General features: G+C 43.9%; 1 protein-coding gene across 1 annotated transcript in view; it reads left to right on the top strand.

Moving 5' to 3' along the window:
• The window catches only part of Spn (protein phosphatase 1 regulatory subunit spinophilin), a 96,476-nt gene that overhangs the window by 26,955 nt on the left and 46,244 nt on the right, over positions 1-23,277 (top strand). The window contains exons 9-13 of the mRNA XM_065430946.2: positions 1,672-1,776; positions 6,360-6,635; positions 14,913-15,267; positions 19,394-19,535; positions 21,860-22,104. Coding sequence (XP_065287018.2) covers positions 1,672-1,776; positions 6,360-6,635; positions 14,913-15,267; positions 19,394-19,535; positions 21,860-22,104 — 1,123 coding nt within the window. The remainder of the gene's footprint in view (positions 1-1,671; positions 1,777-6,359; positions 6,636-14,912; positions 15,268-19,393; positions 19,536-21,859; positions 22,105-23,277) is intronic.

Here is a 23,277-nt window from a genome sequence, read left to right as displayed (position 1 = left end):
CGCACATGGGCCTCTGCCATCTGAGCAGTGTTTACTTCTTTTTGTTGTTTGTTCCCATTTTGCCTATCGAAAACAAAAAAAACTGCTTGCGATAGCTAAAGAAAAAGAGATGTGCATAAGCACTCCGTTCATCGCGCTTATCAAAGCTGAGGTCGAGTTGGCCAGGGCGCACGGGTGCAAGTGAACAATGTATGCCTGGCCCAAAGTATGATCACATGTCGTCACCTTGTCATATCTTTTTATATTTCCCTCACGCCATATCTCCTTGTATATAAGCGCGTTCTTTAACAGTATTAAACAGTTGGTAGTTTGCGCTACGTACGTCCACGTCCTGTCCTTCACTTAAAATAGTCAGTGTAACACTAAGCGCAATATAATCCTGATCATGTGCATATTACCTGCACCTTGTCTTTACTGTTTAATTAGAAAATTTTTGGTGCGGGTTATGCAGCACAAAAATAGTGTATATTTGGGTTAAGGGCTATGAAAATTAGACTTATGGGTGCCTGTATCGGCAATGCTGTCCCGACGTCATTTCAGGGAAAACTGAAGCGTCTGATTTAGCCTCACATTTAAGTATTTTATACCTGTAATGACGTCGTTACTATCAAGGGGGATGAAAAAAATGCGGCACTTGAGTGCAGGATTTACTTTTGCTTTTTGTTTTTGACTGGTTATCATAAAAACATAACTGATCGTAGACACTTTTTATTTCTATGGCTTACATACTATAAGCCAAGATAGGCAGAAGTACATGGCTTTACCAGCAGTTTCTTTTGTGAGTGAAAGGTTGTTAATATACAGTTTAAAGCATTGTTGCTGCACAGAGGAGCTCTTGCTGTGTCAGCCTGAGAGATTTTTTTCCTTTGTGATGATTTGCAGAGTTGAGGTTACTCTATTTTTAAGTTGCCTTAGATTTCTCACCTCTATTGCAGTTTTCATTGCTGCGTTCACAATGCTTTCTTTGCTAATGTAGTGTGTGGTGCTATTGAAATATTTTTTAAACAGTACAGTCAATTTCAACCACAGACTGTACCGTGTATTTTATTTTAGTTCGAGGAGTAAAAAAAAAAATTGCATGGAGCATGTAGCACAATTTGGCCCGTTCTTGTGGATTACCGGAAGAGGTGGACGTTTCTTGTACTACAACTGTCAATGTTCAGGTGAATAACTGAAAAGGTTCACTTATTAACTTTGGAATGATTAACTTTAGAGCACATGTTTTAATAGTGAAATTTAAGCCCAGCAGTAGTGAAGTCATGCCTACTTACCAGAAATCCTAAGAAATGCACCATTTTCGAGATATTTGTCCCCTAAATCTGATAAAATAAAGTGTGTTGGTTTTACAGTTATGATTATCACAAACTGCTTGACACGCGTTTTACAAACGGCTAGCTGGAACGGCAGTCCATATTGAAGCAGACAGTAGGGCCAGGTATCTCGAAAATAGGCCTAGACTTATATTACCGCTAAGCAAACATGATTACACAACTATGTGGCTTTAATTTATTGCAGCATTCAATTAAATGTTTCAAGCAGAATTTTACAAGTGCACATATTCAGTTCTTTTGGAAAATTTAACTATTTTCAAATACTGAGATGCAACTCCATGGTGTTGTGTGTGTGTGCAACATGTTCTGAGTTATTATACAGAATTGTAACTTCTTCTAGAATTCGTGTCAATGACCAAATTATAGAAGTGGATGGAAAATCTCTTGTCGGTGTGACACAAGCCTATGCTGCTTCAGTTTTGAGAAACACATCTGGTCTTGTTCGGTGAGTTCTTGTTACCATTTATTCTTTATTCAACTGAATATTTTTTAAATGTTGCCACTTTTTTTTCTTGTTTTTTCTTTTCAGCTGTGTACTAGCTTCCCAGGCTAGTACATAGTTTTGGTTATATTGGCCCTTTTTTTGAACTCTGGAAATGAAACAAGTTTGTATATCATGGAATTCAGATTCGAGTTTCGTTGAGGTTCGACTTTATCAATAAAGGGACACTAAAGCGGAACAATAAATCAGTTTAGACTAATAAAGCATTGTTTGAGAACCCTGCAGGCAGTCATTTCAATAATACAGTCGAGTCCACTTATAACAATGTTCAAGTGCCATGAAAATTTCATTGTTATAACCGATAATTATTATAAACGGGTTGCACGAAAAAAAGCATAACAACTGCAAAGAGGGGTCACAGACGGCAAGTGACATGCCAGCTCCGCCGAGGCATCGTTTTGGTGGTCCTGAAAGGGGCCTTGTGAAAAATATGAGAAGGTTGCCGCGGCTACCTCTCAGCTTGAAAATCCCTTAGCACCCCCCCAAAGAAACAAAGAAAACATGAATACCTAAGAGCATTTAATGAGGGCAAAATAGCTTGCACTTCTCACTTCTTTTCTGAAACAAACCCGTAATCGGCGAGTTTCGACTGCTTCGCGGCAATCTTGCCGATGTCTTTCTGGAGGGCATCCAAATGTTGAACATGTCCGAGTGAAAGGTTTTTGCAAAAATGAAGTCCCGCAGGGAATCGATCATTCTTGAGGCCTCCTGTTGAGACACAACTTGTACAGGTTCCGGTTCATCTTCGTCGTCGCTGCTGTCATTGTCTTCCGCGCCGGTGACTGCTGCAACGATCGCCTCGTCAGTCAATTCTTCGTTTGTTGCGACTGCATCGTCGGCGTGCAAGAATTCTTGAAGCCCCTCCGCGTCGCCATCATCACCACGCACCGTAGACCAAAGTTCTGTAATGGCTCCATCGGCAGTAGCTTCGCGATACTCCGCATCACTGATATTCCCGGCAAAGTCTGCTTTTCGGAAGCAATTCATGACGGTGGAGGAGCTGACTTTTGCCCATGCCCCAAAAATGAATTGGACAGCCATCAGAAGCGAAATCTTAAAGTCTGGAGCGGGTTGGCATTCACGCACAGCAATGTCCAGGTTAAGAGCAAGCCTGCTCAACACACGTCGGCGATATAATGCCTTGAAGCATGCAATCACGCCTGCGTCCATGGGCTGCAAGCCTGCAGTCGTGTTCGGCGGCAGGAAAAAAATTTTTACATGCGACAGCTTCTGGGCAGTCTTGTGTGCAGTACAGTTATCAAGTACCCACGACCTTCCTGCCTTCGTGCTGCATCCACTGATCGAACTCGCTCAGCCACTCGCGGAAAAGTTCACGCGTCATCCACGCTTTCTTATTATGACAGTAACGAACTGGAATCCTCGCAGCACCACGGAAACAGCGGGGATTCATAGATTTTCTAATTACGAAGGCGGGACACTTGTCGCTGCCGTCCATATTCGCGCAAAGGAAAACGGTCACCCGTAATTTGCTCTGCTTGCCGCCCTTACAGGGATCGCCTTTGAGTGCATGTGTCTTCGATGGAAGCATTTGGAAGAATAGCCTGGTCTCGTCACCATTGTACAAGTCCCGGCTGCATATGCTTCGCGGATGTACGGCAGTGTTTCATCTAACCACTACAGTCTAGCGTCGACATCGAGCGACCCTGCCTCGCCCACGACTGCCTTGTAGACGATTCCGTGCCTCTCCTTCAACCGCTGAATCCAGCCACCACCAGGCTGGAAATCGGTATTTTGAAGGAGATACGCAAAGTGCTTCGCCTTCTCTGCCAAAATCAGGCCACTAATTGGCAAGTTCATAGCACGTGCGCTAAGGAACCACTGATACAGTGCCTCCTCCACGTCTTTGTAGGCACCATGCCGAATCCTTTTCCGGCTGTCCTCTATAGCATGGCCAGGACTAGCATGGCATTCGTTTTCAGTCATCTTGAGCGCATTGCGGATAATGGTTGATATTGTCGGCTGTGACAGGCCGTACTTGCGTACTAAGTTGCACCCTTTTTCACCTCCTCTGTGCTCTCTCAAAATGTTTCGCTTCGTTTCCAAAGATATTGCTGCTCACTTTCTCTTCTGCGGCAGTTGATCCAGTTGAGCCACGCTATGCTGGCCGCGCTTCCTGAAGGAGAATCCTCCATCGTTGAACTCTGGGGGGGATTTGATGGGCTTGCAGAACCAGTAGGACCAAGGCCAGTGATGGCAGATGACGAAAACCTCGCTGGCAACGCACGTGTTTTAACACTGTACGCTGCCTTCGGAACACGTGCAACTGGTGAAGCAGGAACCAAGGAGAATGGGAAAGATGGGGCAGCCCACACTCAACTGCCGTGACACGTTTTCGACGAGCGGAACACCCTCAGAATGGACTGCTCCCCGTGTGCCGATACAAAAGCAACAAAAGAAATGCCTTCCTTCCCTCTCCTACTCTGCCCAGAGGAAAGCGTCCGTCTTTTCTCCTGCTTCTCCTGCTCACCCCATTCTCCTCACATGCGTCGTCACGTAAGCTTTTCACCGCCCCTGTGCGGGCGGCTCCGCATACACGCACATGCTTTTGGTGGAGTAGTTTGGCCAGCGTGGTCGCTGTGTTTGCGCGTTTTTTTTTCTGTGAGGGTTGGCTCCAAATGACTACATTTAATTGTTATAACCGACAATCTAGTATGATAGCATTGTTATAAGCGGTTTATTTTACCATAGAACACACTGCAAAGGTGACGGTGCCGCGGCTGTCCATTGCTGTATCTGATATATTGTTAAAAGTGGTATTGTTATAAGTGGATTTGACTGTAGTTTGATTATTAGATGAGAAAATGAAGGTCGAAGTATCAGTATTTGAATTTCGTGCCGAAACCTCGAAGCCGATACGTCAGTGCGACGTCAGGTATTCCAAAGTATGTTTTCGCATTTGGGCCGTGTTGGCTGAGTAAATGTTCCCGAAACTTGCCATGTTTAATATACAGTTTCTTTAGAACACAATGTACTGCTATATAATTAAATAGGCCCTAGAAGATGCCATCAAAATACATGATGTCATGTCATGCCAAAGTGTTGGATCTTTTCTGGCTGTGGTGAAGGTCTGGCTTAGTTGTAGCACATGAAAACTGCAAGAAGATTTGCAGTTCTTGAATAACATTTTAGCACCAGCAGACAAGGAAAAAAGGGAGACGTAGACACGACATTGTGCTTTGTAATGTCTGTTTTCTTTTTGGCCTTGTCAGCTGGCTCTAAAATGTTATCCAAGTTCGAATACCTACACACAGTCATGCTACGACTTGCAGTTCGTAGAATGTTTAATGGTGTTTTAATGAAGTGATAAAACGTTCCTGTGCGTTCTCTTTCTGTTACTTTCTTTTTATAGAAACAAATTAACTAACATTCCAACTATTACGAACAACATTTCCTTGCCATAAAGTTGGAAAGATTATTAATGACATGCCCTGGGCAGCCAATCAGATAGGTTGCCCTACTGGCATGATATGGTTGCCTCACGTCACCTGGTCAGGGGTGGATGAAAACTCAGCTGAGTGGTGTGCTGTGATAGGTAGTGATATACATTTTTAAAACCTTATAATAAATTACATGCTTTACACGGAGCATTTAGATGCATCAATTAATGATCAGGACCTACCCTAACAAATCAGTACATTTGTACAATATCATCAAAATTGTTTCGGGGTCCCTTTTTAAGAATAAGCCTCATTGATGCATTTTTTTCTTCTTTCTTTCTTTCTTTTCTTTTAATGCTTTGTTTGCATAACCAAACCAGAAAGTGCTGGCCACAGAAAAACCACCAGCTTGTATCAGAGCTTTCTTGTTCTGATGGTGACATGCACAAATCATGTAAAAATGTTTTTTGGGCTAGTCAAATAAAAGTCTACTTACTGCTTCAGAACAACGTTCATTTGGGCTAGATGTTGTATACTTAGTGCGCTTTTCCTGTGTTGTTCTCCGTCTTGTGGTCATCTTAGTTGGCGCTGTTCCTTCCTAATTCAAATACTTGCTGCTTACTTGGGAAAAAGTTAACAAATGTCATGTGACTGTGGAATATATTATTAGTTAGCTGTGGACGTCATGTGTATTGTTATTAGAGGAAGATTTCCTGCTCCTTTCATTTATTAAGTACCAGAGCATTGCAATTCAAATATTGGCCACATCACTTTGCTTGATATTTTCGCTCCCTCTCCTGCATTGTTCAATTTTCATGCCCATTTTTTTTTTTTCATAACATAATTGTTGACTCAGAGTGGATGTGTGCTTTCTTTCATACCAGTTTGGAATGTGGTACGGGTGTACTGTACATAGTAGGTAGAGCAAGTTGACTCATTCTTTCTCTAATGAGCTTACTTTAAATGCAGTGGGGTGCAGAGTGCCCTTGATTTTATTAAATTCCACACTCAGAGGTAAGGCCCTGTGTAAACATAACTGGAATTACAGATTCTATTTCGAAGAACTTGCTGTATCATTCCAAGCCTTGCTGTATAATTTAAGTTCTCACTGCCTTTCTTGCTGTGTAGGTTCTTGATTGGGCGTGAGCGGGACTCTACAAACAGTGAGATAGCGCAGCTGATCTACCAGTCGATTCAGGCAGACAGGGAACGGGAGGCCCGGCTCAAAGGCGTTGCCCAGGAGGTAATGCCTGGTGGTGGGCTGGACTCCCTTGCTTCGACTCCTGATGACGAAGTGGATGAATTGGCCCCTGGTGCCAGCTTCGAGCTTTCAAATGACAGCAGTGATTCCCTCTCGCCTGATGCTGACCCAGATAACTTACGACTGCGGTTCAAGGAAACACAGTGAGTGCCTTTTGCCTTTATTTTGCTGGAACCTCACAGAGGTGTGTTAGAAAGTGTAGCACAGTTGAAACCTGCAGTAACAAAATCTTGTGACAAAATATTTTTGTGCCCCTGATGAACACCCGTAGAATTTAATGCATTTCGTATCCGTCGACAGTGAAATGTCACTGGACTGCACTCCCGCATCAATGAAATTTGCTGGAATGTTAACCTGCATATTACTCGTGCACCGCTAGCAGACCCCAAAAAGTGCTCAATTGCCTTTATGTCACACTTAAATTGCATAAAACACCACCACATTATCCTGTTGTGGGCGCCGGCATTTTTGTTCCCAAAAATAACCAAGCACCAGAAGTGATCACGTGTGCTGGAAACATGCCATGGCCACCATGTTGTTTGTTGATTGCCCATTTCAAATAGTGTGACCACATGCCTCTACCAACATATGACAAAACGGTTTTTGCATACCTAGCGCAGTGTATATAATCTGCATCTCTGAGAGAAAAGTGCCGAAAAAATGAAGTCTGCATCCCACCAACGTGGATTTGGTTTGGCGCTTGAGATGGTGGCCGCAGTATGGGCTGCCATGCATCCAGCTGTGATTATGCAATCATCTGACAAAGCTACCCAACAGGCATCCCGTATGTGTTCAGCACTGCCAAATGTAGACTTGCACAAAGGGGTCGCATTCTGGGTCGATTTCACGATCACTTTCACGCTTGGCACCAGATGCATCTGCGTCTACGGGTGACAGCATGCTAAAGGAACACTGTTGCGTGCGTGGAATGCTGTTGCTCCGTCTTCCGAGTTATATGAAATCTCACGAAAGGGATCGTATCTCCGAAACCAATCGATTGAGAATACCATTTCATGGCAATGCTGCCATTGCTGACTGACGCTTGGGGCACACTTTGTGTTGTCGATAATGCAGTCAAAGTAAAGTAGGCTAATGCAGTCAAAGTAATAAAAGGCATAGTAGGCTAACGCATTTTTACTGTATGGTTTCGTTTTGCAGTGCATTTCCTGTCCGTGCTGTCACATTTCATAACAACAGAATTCTCTTGAAAGTGAATTTTTTTTTTGCTTCCTCTGCCAATTTTGTTATTGTAGGTTCAAATGTATAATTTTATATGAATGCCTGATCTTTGTTCAAGACTGTCAAAAGTTCCTTTTGTACTGAAGTCTCATGGTAATGTGGGTCACATTCATCAGCAGCAGTTCTCTGGAAGCACAGTTGACTTCTGTTAGGTTGACCTTGATGCGTCAGATAAAATTCACCGAATTATGGAGCGGGTATAATTAAGATAAACGTCAAAAAAATATCCAACTCATTGCAGATTTATTTGGCAGTACTTACCTGATTCTAATGCACCCCCGAATCTAACATGCATCCTGTTTTTATGAATGTATAGTAGGAAACAAAGTGCCCCCAAATTTAACGCTCACCTGATTCTATTAAAGAAAAAAAAAGCAACGCAGACTTTCAATTTTGGCAATCGGAAATAAGGTGAAACCTGCAGAGTTAACCTTCACGGAGTAGCAATAATTACATCTAACGTCAGTTGTCATGAACCTTGGATGGCTTTTATTACTGTGTTGGGGTCAACTGTGTTTGATATTAGGCATATCTCAAACCACTCCGCTACAATTGCAATTAGTATGGCTGCCCGTGCCTAGACTGACTAATCCGACAGTTCATCTTGTGACGCATACAAGTCACTGCAGTGCAGAAAACGTGATGCAACACTGTTGCCACTAGCTTAGAATGTCAGTGAACTTATTTTTTTGAAAGACATTTTGTAATTAAAGGCCTGAAGGCGATGTGTCATCATCATCACACACGAACACTTCTTTGTAATGGTGATGACACTGGCTCTGATGGCAAGCTGTTGCTAATGTTGCGAAGTTGGTTTTGGTTTGGTAAATGATTGTAATGCACAGGTAGTTTTTGGATCAGATTTTTTTAGAAGGCATGTATTAAAATTGGGTAAATATGAGAATCGTTCATTGTGAGTTGCCCTTTCGTCTTTGAATTCCGCCAAAAACGGGCCACAATTCAGCATTGAGCAATTCAGCAAAAACTTCGGAACAAATTAATGCATGCCTTTTTCTGCCCCCAGGGACTCAAATAGCCACAGGCACGTCCAAAATAACTCTGAAGTCCTGCCAGTGCACTTATTAGGTGTATCGGTGCTCGTACTGTGACAGGAGATGGCTTTTACGCGTGTATAATTAGGGAATACATACAGTGTCCAGTGACAATTGGCCTTTCCCACTTTTCGTATGCTTCACCGCAATACTTTGCATATGCTTCGCTGTGGAACAGTGCCGTACTGAGGTGAAGCTAACTTTCGGGAACCCGCATTATGCAATGCGTCGTGCTTTCCGAGCTTCGAAGCCATTAGCAAGGATTACAAAGGCGAAGTCGGCACCATTGCTAACAGCGGTGAATTGTTGTAATGAAAAATACACCACTGAACAGCAAGAAGCTTGGTAGCAAGCGTCGAAGTAGCTAGACCTAGCGTTGCTGCGGTGGTGGCTATGGCTGCCAGCGGATCTGCATACGAGAGTGCCTGTTTGAGGCGGCGAGATAATCAAAATGGTGGCGGCGGTGGATTTAATCAATGCCACTTCGGACCTGTGGTCATGGCCAAAAGTCTGGAAAATTGGACGGCGAAGGGTTTTTGCATCTGAAGTTTCAGATGTTCTTGCACATTGACTCTATGGGTACGTGGCGGTGCTGGGAAGGCGTCCGAATTATTGGGCATGTACGAAAAATTGGTCGTTGACTGTAGCTGTTATCACAATTAATAAAACGATGTTCACATCACAGCTTTCTTAAATTTAACAAGACAAGCTTCTGTCATTACATAGTACGTTATGAAGCATCGTGTATGAAAAGCACAAATAAAGTGTTAGGAGCAAACAAGTAGCTTCCCTTGTGCAGGCCACTTCAGAAAGTGAGAATGATTGCTGTATAGCCTGCAAAGTATAGCTATCTAAGTTATGTTGCCTGCTCCATGACACAAGTTACGTTTTATGTCTTTACTGTGCCCGTGGGGGTGAAAATTTACTGTACTTGTGCTCCAATTTTATGTTTATTTAGGTGCAGTTGATGTTTCGAAGTATCTCAACATGATTCCTGTTTATGCATAGTGACTATTTGATTTGGAGACTGAATTGAATAGGACACTATTTGATTTATTATTCGAAAGTTTTGAATATTCACACACCTAAACCTTTTGGAGTCAAATTAACAGAAGTCTACTGTATTAGCAAGGGAGGATTCAACCCTCACTCTAGCAGTAGTTGTTGATTCAGTGGTGGTGGAATGCTTCCTATTATATATGGGCTGCACTGTGCATATTGCATTGACTCAACTGCACTATCCTTTTCTAACTGCAGCTCAGGAAGGCAGCCACAACAAGCATGCAGACCTTGTAAACAGCACGCGTAAGCTGCAGTTATACAGCAGGCTATTATGTGCACCTTAGCCAATGCCCAAATGTCACATTAGAGACCATTTAAAGGGATATGGACACAAAATTTGAAAATTTTATGAAAATGCTGAAAATGAATCCTCAGTGTGCGAATGTGCCGAAAAGAATGTCACTTAGCCCATTTTTCAGCGGATGGCTTTATTTCTGGCGTTTATATAAGTGCATGCCACTCCGCCCAACGTGCGCAAGTTGGAAAGCATGATGTCATGATACCTGCGTCGGGTAGCCAGCTGGGCGGCTGCGGTCATTCGAAGCGTGCTGACACCTCCATCGCGAGCATGGATTTGAGTTCTGGTGCCTCTACCAGTGATGAGCGGACCGACCGTGTGCGAAGATAGCTGATGGCGATAAAGAAACGCTGCAAGGTACCGACACCCTTGGAAAGACTGCGACAGCTGTGGCCAACCTCGGCCGCATGAGGTGGGGGGTGTCATGACGTCAAATTTCAGCTTCTGCCGGCAGCCTCTGGAGGCAAGGCGCAACAGAAAATTGAAAAAAAAAAATTGTCTTGTGTTCTTTTTTTCAAGGCAGCATGTATTCGTAATTTTCAACAATCCAACTTTTGTTCTGATACAAAAGCACCCGCCAACTTTTGTGTCCGTATCCCTTTAAATAGAAAGCATATTTAGCGCCAGCAAACAAGGACGGAAGAGAGACGACAACACAATGCGCTAACTTCAACTTGTTGAAGTTAGCGCATTGTGTTGTCGTCTCCCTTCCGTCCTTGTTTGCTGGCGCTAAATATGCTTTCAATTTACCGACACGCCCAACAAATGGCAATGCTACCCTTTAAATATTATGTGAAGCATTTTCTGGTCATTTGATCAGTGGGGCCTTGTTCGAACCATTGTGTTAGCATGTAGTAATGCTGTGTGGAAAATTTTTTCTAGCTGTCATGTTGGCACATGCTGCATGCTGATGTGCACAATGCAGCGTAGTGTATGAAAAAGAATGCGCCATGCTTAGGCATTTATTATGGGTTTCTCAGTATAGTGCAATGGCTTCTGGGTAAAGATAACACACTGACCAATAAATGTTGGAGACTCTGCACCTTGCTGCAGTGGTGCTGCTGTGATTATTCATGCCTAGCACATGTGGCTGTGCAAATTTAGTCTTAATATTCTGTTGTGTGATGAATGCCAGAATTTTTTGCAAAATCTTAGTGTAGATTTATTCACAACACGATACAGTAGAGTTGTGTTCATGTGGCCCTGGTAATTTGATTTTTTTGTTAAATTGATCCCGGCCAAAGGTCCCAGCTGGCACCCGTGCATTTTTATGGGCCCAAATTTTCATTATTTTGATCCTAAAGTCGGCCTTTGCTGGATAATGAAAACCTCACCAGTCAGCACACACATGCCTGAACCCCATGTTGACACCCTATAGCGATGACCCCTTTAGTGGCAGCATCTTATTCGGCGGAGCTTTGGAGGCACGTTATCTCTTGTCATAAACGGCTGTTTTCGGCCTGCGCAAAGAAGATTTCCAAGCAATAACCATAGCTCACCAATGTCTGATTACAGTATTTACCCAATTATAATATGTGCTACCCCCCCCCCCTCCCTTTTCTCTAAGGCTGAAAATTGCTTGCATGGTTGCAGTCATATATGAAACCTCAACCGCCTTTGCGGCGTTCGTATGCTTTACCGCATAACAACAATGCATCGCGCCAAAGCTGGCTGTAAAAGAAAAAAAAATTGTGAGACTAACCTGACTTCAGGAAACTGGCTGCTGTTGTGCAAACATATTAGACACTTGCCCATTTTTTTGGTAAAAAGGCGGTTGCACGTTAAATTTATACTTTACCCGGCGTGGTTCTGTAGTAGCTCTGGCATTGCACTGCTAAGCATGAGGTCGCGGGATGAAATTCCAGGCATGGCTGCCACATTTCGATGGGGGCAAAATGCAAAAAGGGCCACGTACCGACCATTTGGTGCATATAAACTCTTTCCCTACTGTAGACGAGCTGAGCTCGTCCACACGGTTTGTACTGCTCCAACCGAAGACGAGCTGAGCTCGTCCACGCTGAAACAATCCCTTGTGCACTGCCGCAATCAAGCTACCCCGATAAATTTTGTTCAGTTCGTTTTGGCTTTAACAGTTGGTGCAGCAAATAAAGAAAACACGCACTCAAAGCTAGCATTTTGGTCGAGAAAACTTTTGATGCTGGCAACTGGCATGTAAAAATGGCGTCCGCCTCTTTGCGTGCGCGTGCCGCAATGGCTTCGCTCCGGAAAAAAGAAAAAATAACTTTTGTTTGCTGAAGTTTTGTTGGACTCGGACAGTCAAGTTCATTTTTCCTCTGAGCGTGGCAGTGACAATACTGAGCAGCATATCCTCTCTGAGTCGTCGGATTCGGATGACAACAGCGCCTCAATGTGTTGGCAATGGACACCAATATATGTAGAGAACCCCCCACTGGCACCTCCAAGGTTTGTTTTCATCGCCGCACCTGACATAAAAGTACCTGTGACAGAGCACGGGAACTGTGCGTGGTATTTTTAATTGTTTCTAAAGAATGAACTAACAGATTTCATTCTCCACGAAACCAACTGCTACATGTAACTGGTGTGAGGGACGTGGAGTAGAAGTCTGCACTATTCCATGCTTTGGTGTGTAGCACACCAAGTCTACAATTTAGGGATCTGACATCTGCTTGTCACATTACTGTTCTGAATTTCCAGACATTTTTTTGCAACGAGGACTACAGAAAGTCGGAAACCCTCTGCTGTGCAGTGCAGCGAAACCAATCCGCTCTCCATACTTAAAAAAAATATATACAAATAAAGCGCTTTTAAGGATATTTTTTGGTTGTTTCAAGATATGTAGAATCATTTAGGCAAATAAAAAAAATCAGTATTGTATTATTTTTGACCAAACAACTCGGTAGGGAAGGGGTTAAGGAATCTCGGGGTAAACATTCATCTCAAGTCCCCTACTATGGTGTGCCTCATAATAAGATCATGGTTTTGTCATGTAAAACCCCAGTATTTAATTTTTTAAAGATTTTTACTTTGTTTCGGAGCTTTAATGTCATTTCTATGTTAGTTTTCTACTTTTGACACATTAAAAGTGGCCACCCATTTGATTTGGGGGCGTGTTCGAATTGGGCAAATATTCCTAAATGAATCAGCGGTGTGTCATGGCACCTTTTTCTGGATCTTTATTAATTTGACCTGCTGGACAATTCGATCAGTTTCATTGGTCCCGTCAAGTTCATATTGATAGAAGTCGACTGTACTAGTAAACAGGACTTCTTTGTGAGCATGCTCAATCATTTTTACTGCTAAAACAAGGAAATCTCAATTTAACAAAATTTTCATGGAAGTTTCAGTTGTCAGCAGGAAGCACGACTTCAATAAATACAGGTTTGACTGTATAGCCAGCAACATTGGACTGGCTCTTAATACAGTGCTAAAAATTGAGCTACGCATTGATTTCATGGCTAAATGATTCTGTAACATAGGCATTGTTTTTGTATTTATATCCGTACAATATACTACATTATATAACTGTTTGATTCATTGCAACATTTATTGAGGGGCCATGCAAAAGTATGCTAGATGAAGGAGGTGCAGGGTTAAAGGGAAGCTGAAGAGTCTGTCGAATTCAATAAGACGCTCATATACGGATGCGGGAACCTTATAAACCATGTAGGTAAAATTTGGGTTTTTTTTTTTTTCAATTAGGAGCGACGTAATCGTCGGTTGAAATTGCGCTGTAGCTCCGCCCCCCGCTGAGTGAGCGAGCGGAGCGGAGACCGGAAACCGCGGTGTTGTGACGTCAACTCTGTTTCGTTCCTTCGCAGCGTCCGCGACCGTGCCTGACCGCGCTTGTTTCTGCGTGCGTGCCATCGTAATCTCCTTCGATCGACCCTGCATTCCTTTGTTGGTGCGTCTGCGTGTATGTAGAGTGGTAGTCGACGTGTGTGACGACACGTACTGCATGAACCGGGAAGCTTTTCACGCGTTTAAACCGTCTTTGTAGATTGCCGACAGCTTTGGACAGCGCACAAATGCCGACAATCGCATCCCCGCTTACGTTCCACGAGGAGGCATGCAGGAACACAACACTACAGTTGTTTGACCGGAAACGAGCTCACTAGATCGGCGAAAGTTCGGCGAGATCACTAGATCGCTTTGCAAAAAACATACTCACCAAAGAGCATTTCCAACACGAGCAGATCCCAAGACTTTGCTTTCGTTCGCGTCGAAAGCACTGCTCGCACCAGCATCGTTTGCTTCTTCGAGAGGCCGGCTCTTCGCATTTGGCTCGTACATGTAGGGAGTAACGCGGAACTCCTCAGAAAAACGCAGTCTCTCTAAATTTTCCATTACCGTCTCAGAAAAACAGCACCAAACTACCTGGCACCGCACTTCATGTGTAGCGTAGCGGTCGGTTACTAGAGTTGACGTCACGAAGCGCACCGACCAATCACAGGCGGAAACGAGACGCGCGAGCTGGGCATGTTCGCTGCTGCACTTTTCGTCGAAATAAAATATATTTGCGCTTTCTTTCGCTCAATTTCGATACGATATTCGAATTCGGAGGGCTGAAAACCATTATGTACAGATGTTCACTCATTTTTTCTGGAAAACCTTCAGCTTCCCTTTAGGGATATCAAGGTTACCTGCCTGAAGGCTGATGAAGTTTCCCCAAGGGCGGAAGATTTGGAAACACAGCTATAGTTTAAGTTCTGTGTACACTGTTTTGGGGTGTGTGCATATTTTCTGAGCTTCTAAATCATTTAATGCAACACTATGTTTGACGTGGGCAGATACCGTCTGGCAGTGGCTGAGGCAGAGGCACGGTCGGTGCGTGAGCGACTGTCATTGGCCGAAGGCGAGCGGCGAGATCTGGGCCGTCTGCTGGAGGGGGCCCAGGGACGGCTGCAGGAGGCCGAAGCTGCGGGCCAGGCACTGCGCCTGGAAGCTGCCCAGCAGCGCCAAGCAGCCCACGAATTGCGCGAGCGTTTGGCCGCTCTCGAGGCCAAATATGCTCGTGCCAAGCGCTTGCTGCGTGATCTGCAACAGCGTGCCCATGAGGCTCGCCAGCGTGAAGAATACCACCTGCATCAGTTGCACGAGAAGGATCACGAGTACAATGCTCTTGTCAAGGCACTCAAAGACCGGGTACGCATACTTCTCTCTGCTTGCAAACTCCCTTTCCTTCCCTATCTCATATTTTATTTGCTTATTTTATTTTATTTTCACAATTTTGGGTTGGAATTTTATAAGAATTCTATTTTAATGCTATCCCTTTTCACGCTTTGTCAGTGGCCCGAGCAATGTCCCACCCACATTACGGGTGGATTGGCCACTTGTGGGTGCATAAGAATGGAACAGAATTGAGTGAAATGAATCCTTACAAATTGCCGGCTCATTTATGCGGTGCCTGATATGAACAAACATTTAAATTTGCCCATACCACCTCTGACATTTTTAACACTTTTTGAATAAACGCACAGATCAGGTACAGAATACAATGATCATCTTTGGCGAACATGGCAGTGCTATGCGCTGCAGGAAAGCCACAAATTCAAAAAGCAATCATGTGCTCCCTCTGAGCCTTTGCAACTCCTTTTTCGCACATTGGGATGTCAGCAGGGTCCCGTGCGAGATGTCACCGAGGTAAAAGCTGTCTATAAATTATAATAAAATTAAGTTCAAAATTCTTGACAAAATTTACTGCTGGTGCTATGGAAGAAAGAATCTGTTGGGTTGTGATTTGTGTTTTTTCTACTTTCAGTACTACAAAAAAAAAAACATTTGTCTCTTTAAGGTTTTTTTATGAATGCTCCTCAGCCCCTTTTGGATATTTTTTTGTGTTGGTTTGCGTGCATTGTATGCAACGAGAATAAAGAAAAGCTTCTTTACTTTAAAAGTTTTTCTTTAACCTCCTTGCTTTTACGTCACACAAAAGCTGGTTCTTCTTTGCTGCTGTCTCCCAATTCAGAATAAACAGTTCCTAAGTTCATTTCAAGGTATGGAAATGCAGGCGTGCAAAAGCACAGACACAAGAAAAGTGAGAAGGACGACACAAACCCCTGGGTGACCTTCCAGTCGATAGTTGTTTTCGTTCTTCTTGTCCTGCTTGTGTCTATGTTTTGCACACTCGCGTTTCTGCACCATGATATCCCTACCAGTTTACTCAGCTTTGTGTTGTTCTTTAGTCCTTTGTCCGTCAAATTGTGGGCATGCCTGCCACACTGGCTCCCTATGGCTGTGCAGCCGATCCTCTGCTCCTGTCATTTGTCCTTTTATTTAAGTTTTTTGTGAAGGCTCAGTGGGCATATTATGCAACATAGAAGCTGATTTAATGTAGCCACTTTCTCTCAATTGACAATTCATCAAGAGTTCATAAATTGTGGAGGGTAGAGCGATGGAGAGCAACAGAGCACTAAGGCATGTGCTGCACCTGTCAGAAATTTAAATTACAAGATTTTTGTGTTTAGATTGCCATCTCTATAGATGGCACAATGGGTGCTCAATGTTTCTTTTGTTTTTCATGAGTTCTTTTGATAAAGGCAGGGAGTGCGCTGGAAACACAAAACGATTATGCTTGGAAGAAGCAGTGTTGTGCAAGGATGGGTCAACCAGCTATCTTGGGAGCGGCAGTACAGTGGAACCCACTTATAACGATATCGGTTTTAACAGTATATCGGTTATAACAATGAAAAGCTGCTGCACCGTTGACTTTTGTATGTTTTTCATGGTGAAAGAACCTGCTTACTACAATGCCCTGATGCCACATTATGGGTTATAACGATGAAGTCTGGCTGCTGGATGTCCGAGCCAGCAGGTAGTGAAACGCAAAATTCTTGAAAAAAAAAAAGAGAAAAAAAGAAAGATTCTAACCGCTGTATGATGGGCTGCTGCTCCAACAGTTGCAGTGTGCTCATTTTCCAGCCATCTCTGTGTGGCTCTCTTCCGTTGCCCTTCCACCCCTCTGAACACAAATGGACTACACCCATAGCTCTACGCCGCCCCATCCTCCCAAACACAAATGGACTGCGCCGCAAGCATATTGCTGGCATGTTGCTCGCTGGCTCCTCATTCAGCGCAGTTCCTATGGCAGTTCTGCGAACAGCCTAATCACTCACGTTCGTCTTTGTTAGTTGTGTCAAAGTCGTTCCTGGCCATGCGGTTTCTCAGCTTCGCTTAATTCGTCGCCGAAACGCAAGATGGCTGATCCGCCCGCTTATCAGCAATGCATGACGTTGCCGGTGAAAAGAAAGCGCATGGTTATAGATTTGAAAACTAAGTGCTTCTAACTGGTGAGATGATCATCACGAACGTGCTAGCATCAGGTAGCGATGGCGACGACGGCAGCAATGACGCGGTAGGGCAGGCTGCCTCAACGTTGTGCTCGCAGGAGGCCTGGCAGGTGATTCAGGCCCTCTGGGGCTTCGTTTTCGCGAAGAACTTTCCGCTGCACTACGTGGAGCACCTAGTTGCCTTGGGGGAAGGATGTCAGCAAGCTTCGCATAAAGCACGCATGGCCGACGGACATAGGCTTTTCTTGTGTTAGCCAGTGAGAAGTACATGGCAAGATGCTTGTGGCGATCTCTCCTCAGCATTTAATGTGGATTTATCAAGGTGACAAGCTGCCGCGGAAGCCTTCTCACAATATTTAAAAGGCCCCTTTTGGGGCCACCAATGCGATGCCTCAGTGGTGCTCGCATATCACTTGCCACTCGTGACACCTCTTAGCAGTTGTTATATCAGTGCCGTTCTTTAAAGGGACACTAAAGGGAAATATTAAGTCAACCTAAAGTGATTGATTAGTGGTCGAGAACGTCTAAGGCGTCAATATTATCTTGAACAGAGCCTTAATAATCGAGAAATTGAGGTAAATGCGGCACAAGATTAGAGACTCCCCCGGGACATTCAAGTACTTGCCCGATGACGAAAGCACTCCTCAATTAAATTGTGTCACTGGTACGCAACCACTTGTTGCACAAATCATCCTTCTATTGTATTATAAGATGTAATAAATGCTGCTTGTCCAGTTCTATTTTACTTTAAGAAAAAAGAACTCATTGAAATGACCCTGACAACGATGTGGGCGGTCGAAAGGTTTAGTTTTCACTCGACTCCGTGCCACCCACGCTTTTGCGTTTCAGTAGTTATTGTGCAGTGCTGCGCTGGTTTTGATGGCTCGCGAAACTTGCTTAAACTGCAGGTAGCAGAGAATTCAACTTCCATGTGATGTCGCAAGATACCCGAACGGTCCACACCCCACTTGACCAAAAATCAGCTGCAGAGGCGAATCCGTCGCTATAGTGAACTAGAAGGCTTTCCATCGCTCTGATGATGGTGATCAGAGCGTCACCCTTTTCAGCGGGCAGGCATGTCAATTGCACGCCCTAATGATGAAAAAAAGAAAAATTAAAAAGAAAGAAAAAAAGAAACGCGAAACCCGTCTTGGCTCGGTACTGCCGTCTGTCGGGTGCCATTAGGGTGGTGATGGTGTATGCAATGTCACCACTCCCCCGGTTGGTTGGCGGGAGATTTGAATTTCGATAAAGGTATTTGGGCCTTTCAGATGCAATTTTCTCATAAACGTAAGTCTTTGCTTGACACAAAACAAGCGTTGCGAAATTTCTGGAATGGTATTTAAATAGTTCACGTTGACTTTGCATTTGCCTTTAGTATCCCTTTAACGCCAACAGCTGCGGCTTGTTACGTGCGATCAGAGCGCCCAGGAAGCATTTAAACGAGTGTTTTGATTTTTTCATGCAACCCGGTTATAACAGTCATCGGTTATAACAATGAAATTTTTGTGGCACTTGAATATTGTTATAAGTGGGTTGGACTGTATAAGTAAGGGCACACTTCTTTTTATGGGCAGTTGTGATATAATCTGCATAAAACAACTAATATTTGTGAGGAAGCTGGAAAACCATTGTCACCTTTATGGGATTTTCATCGTTCTTGTATTTCACAAAGAAATCATACAATAAGGAACCCATGGCAAGAGAAAAGCACTGTTCTTGATCAGTTGGTTCACCAGTGAATAAATGAAATGCTTGATAGTGTGGTAGTGATTTTCACCACAATAAAAAAATTATGCCTTTGCTTTTAAGTGAGGTGCCACGCAGGTCACTATTGTAGGCCACACTGCGAAATTCATCCCTAATTTTCATTTTCCTGTAATCTTGAACATTATAAAAAATATTGTGTGGTTGCAAAGTTGGTTAGAATGTTTAGGATGTTGATATGGGGCCTGGTCCATTTTGACTTCTTCAATGTGCAGGTCATCCTGCTTGAGAACTGCCTGACGGAGACGCAGAAAGCGGCTGGTGTTCCCGTGCAGTTACCCTATGATAATACAATGAAACTTCTTACACCTCAAATGAAAAAGCGAAGGCCACCACCTCCTGCAGTTCCTCTTTCGGGTTTGTGGTTTTTTCACTCTTCCTGTTTTTTTGATGCTTGTACAGCCAATATTTCAATAATGTCTCTCAAGCGCCGACAGCATCTTGGGGTATGGCAGTTATGTTGCAGTGAATGGAATGGTCTGGCAGACGATGTTATGACTTGCGTGCACTTTAAGCGCACTTGCTTATCAGTGCCCATTTCACTGTTCTGCCAGATTTTCGCTACTTGCGCAGTGTTCAAGTATTGGACGGCTGTACAGTTTTAAGGTATACTTCAGCACTTAAGAGGTGATTGCCTGGAATTGAGAAGTGAATAGAAGGATTACTTCTTTTGCCAGTAAAATATTAAGCATCATAGGATAGCATACAGTTCAAGAAAAGTGTCCTATCTCAAGATGACCTCATTTCGCTTGCTGATGCAAAAGATAAGCTTGGCCAGAGAATTACAACATAACATACTTGTTGTCAGGTGTTAGACACTTTTTACAAGAGAAATTATAAAGTTCCTTTAATTTGAATCTGTTGTGGTTTTGTTTTTTTCCATCCAAGAGAGAAGCTGATAAGTCATCCATTTCATTGGCCAGTACCTGATATAATTACCTTGTGCTGAATGGTCACTGACATGAGTGTACTAATTGTCTTGATGTTATCAGTAAATGATCATGATCATTTCATTATGAAGATAATTTACTATGCTCAATCTTTTCTAGAATTTACAATATTAAAGGTCACTAAACCAAAATACTAAATCAGTTTAGACGGAGAAAGTTGTTTTTTGAAAACTCTGTTGTCGTTAATTCCCAAATACAGTGAAACGTCGTTAATTTGACCCTTGTTAATTTGAAAAATTGGATAATTCTGACTCGTCCTTTGGTCCCGGCAGGTGTATGCATTATTTAGTGCAATTAAACTCTCGTTAATTAGGAAGTATTTGGCCACACATTGGTTAATTTGGACACTCTTGGAGCTCGACAAACACCGGAGTGCCGCAAAAGAGCAGAAATGGCGCTAGCGTCCATGGAAACGAATTGGTAAAGTCTGCATCGCTAGAATGCTTCGTGCTTATTTGTGCCTCTAAAGCCTTTAATCTTGCATTTACCACGACGCATGGCTTTGCGTTAGCTGCGTGCCTTCATGACTGCATGGTTGCCATACATGATCGCGTCTACAGCCGCCGCAGTTTCATCCACAGCAATTACAGCAAACTAGTTTCGTTTTGACTTGGTATGTGCACGTCGGCCGAATGCCTTCCTAACTGCATAGTCACCGTCAATGGTTGCGTCGTTAGCGATCACGGTTTCGTTAGCAGTTGCTGCAAACGGTACTTTCGTTTTGACTGAGTGCATGCATTGCCTGCGTGCCTTCAAGACCGCAAGGTCACCGTCCATGATCGCGTTGGCAGCGGCTGCAGTTGCTGCAAACAGTAGTTTTGTTTTGACAAGCTTTCGAGAATGAAGAGCACCGGCTATATCGCGATTTACAGTGATGAGCACTGGCGAAAAATTAATCAGGATGCGCGTGCTGTAGTAATATGCCCGTCTCGGATGAAGACGCGCGCCCTGGCCATGCTGGGAAGAAAGTGGCCAGGCCTTCAATGCTGTGAGCACTAATCAGCCATGAGATGAAGACAATTTCAGCTTCCGCACTACATTTTTGCAAAATACAACGGGATTGGCTCATTGATTGAGTAAATAAATGCGTGTTGACGTGGTAAGCGTTTGTTTGTTTTCTTGATGCACTTGATAATTCGGGATTCGGTTAATTTGGACATTTCTTCCGGTCCCGTGTAATCCGAATTAACGAGGTGTTACTGTAATAGGTTGATTATTAAAAGAGAATATGAAGGTCTAAGTTTCAGTTACTGTATTTCATGTCAAATCTCCAACGCCAGTATGTCACTGTGACGTCACGGATTTCAATGTTTTTTTTTTTCTTATTTCGGCAGCACTGGCTCAGCAAAAGCTCCCAAAACTCATCATATTCAATCTTTGGCTTCGTTAAAACACAATGCTGTCTATCTTTAACACTAAAGAATTAACTAGGCCCTAGGAGACGCTGTCATAACCTACGACGTCTCGGCGAGGTGCTGCGGGAGCTTCAAAAAGGCATCGTCACCCGTGTTTTTGTTATTGTGCTTTTTCTGGCTTACCAAGCGTCTTATCGTGGTGAGAGGGATGTTTTTGATATTTTAGAAGACTTGTTTACTGATACAGAAGAAATTAATTTTTCTCTTTACTGTCCCTTTAAAATTGCAAGAGTTGTATTTGATGCAAAATATTTTTGTGTTGTTTGTGCAGGCATTCTGAGTTGTGTTGATGTTGTGATTGATTGTGCCTATGCAGAACTGGACAGTGATGATTGCCTGAGGTGTGAATTGAGCCCTGATGAAGTTTCTGGCGATCAGCGGAGATCAACAGTGGAGCGGCGTGGCGCGGGCGATGCATTTGATCGAGCAGTGCCTCATACTGAGCTTCTGGATTCGACTGCTGCCAAAGCTAAGGCTGAGCTGGCTGCCAAGGGCAGCCTTGCGAACCGACAGCCCCCTTCTGTGTCGGCTCTCAAGAAACAAACAAGCACTGACCTAGCTGTGAGTCCCATTGCATTTGTGTGATATTCTCAGCTTTGCACAGTTGTACAGTAAAACCTCGTTAAACCGTATCCGCTTGAACAGTAGTTTCGTTTTAAAACTAGTAAAGTCAAATCCCCGACTCAGCCGCCATTGAACATAATGCATTTTGTGTCTGCACAAACCGTACCAGCTTATTCAGTACGTATCAATTAAAAAGTATTGTTTACACTTCTCCCGCGATCACGGCGGTACATCGTCTTCGTCGGTAGACTCGGCAGAACAGCAAGCCTCAGAGATCTGAACAACGGCCTCCAAGTGCAAACGCAGAGGGCGCTTGGAAGGGTGAAGCCACATCACCATCATTTTGGTGCCGTGCCAGAAAGCGTTCTTTATTTTCTAGGAGAGCGTTGTGGCATCGTGCAAGCCAGGACTCGCGTCATGCTGAAGCTCAGACAAAAACACCGTCTGCTTAGCATACAAGAAAAAATTGACATTGTTCGTGCTAGTGAATGTGGCACAAAGAAGGCGGTGCTGGCACGTGAGAGGGATCTAAACTACGGTGTGTGGCATCTGGAATGCGAAGGAAAAATTGCTCGGCAGTGCTGCTGCGACCTCGAAAAGATGTCACCTACGAGGTTCGACTTTTCCTGATGTGGAGGAGGCGCTGGTGAAGTGGTTAAATGCAGCGTGGTCGAAAAGCTTGCCTGTCAGTGAACCCTTACTTGTAGAGAAGGCCCTGGTTTTCGCTTCGCAGATGAACCACGGCGACTTCGTATGCAGCAATGGCTGGCTGGCGAGGTTTAAGGCGAGGCACAGCGTAAACACAAGAACCGTTTCAGAAGGTGCTGCTGGCGATTTGGATGGCGCAGAACAATGGCAAAATGGTCAGCTGAGGCACATATTGATGGACTATGTGCCCAACGATATCTTTAACATAGATGAGTCGGCCCTGTTCTTCAAGCTGCTGCCATACAGGATGCTTGTGTTTAAAGGTGAGACATGCACCGGTGGCAGGCATGCCAAGGACAGGACTTGAGTTGCATTTGGAGTGAACATGTCAGGAACTGAAAAACTTCCACTTCTCATGATTGGGAAGTCGGCCGAGCCGAGATGTTTCAAAGACGCCTGAGTGCCGTCCGGGTTGTCTACCGTAGCAGTACAAAAGCATGGATGACTTCAAAACTTTTTGAG

This window comes from Dermacentor albipictus, chromosome 1 (genome assembly GCF_038994185.2).
Source record: "Dermacentor albipictus isolate Rhodes 1998 colony chromosome 1, USDA_Dalb.pri_finalv2, whole genome shotgun sequence".
NCBI classification, from domain to species: Eukaryota; Metazoa; Arthropoda; class Arachnida; order Ixodida; family Ixodidae; genus Dermacentor; species Dermacentor albipictus.
The sequence above is the reverse complement of the archived record's forward strand: the minus strand, read 5'-3'. Positions and strand labels throughout refer to the sequence as shown.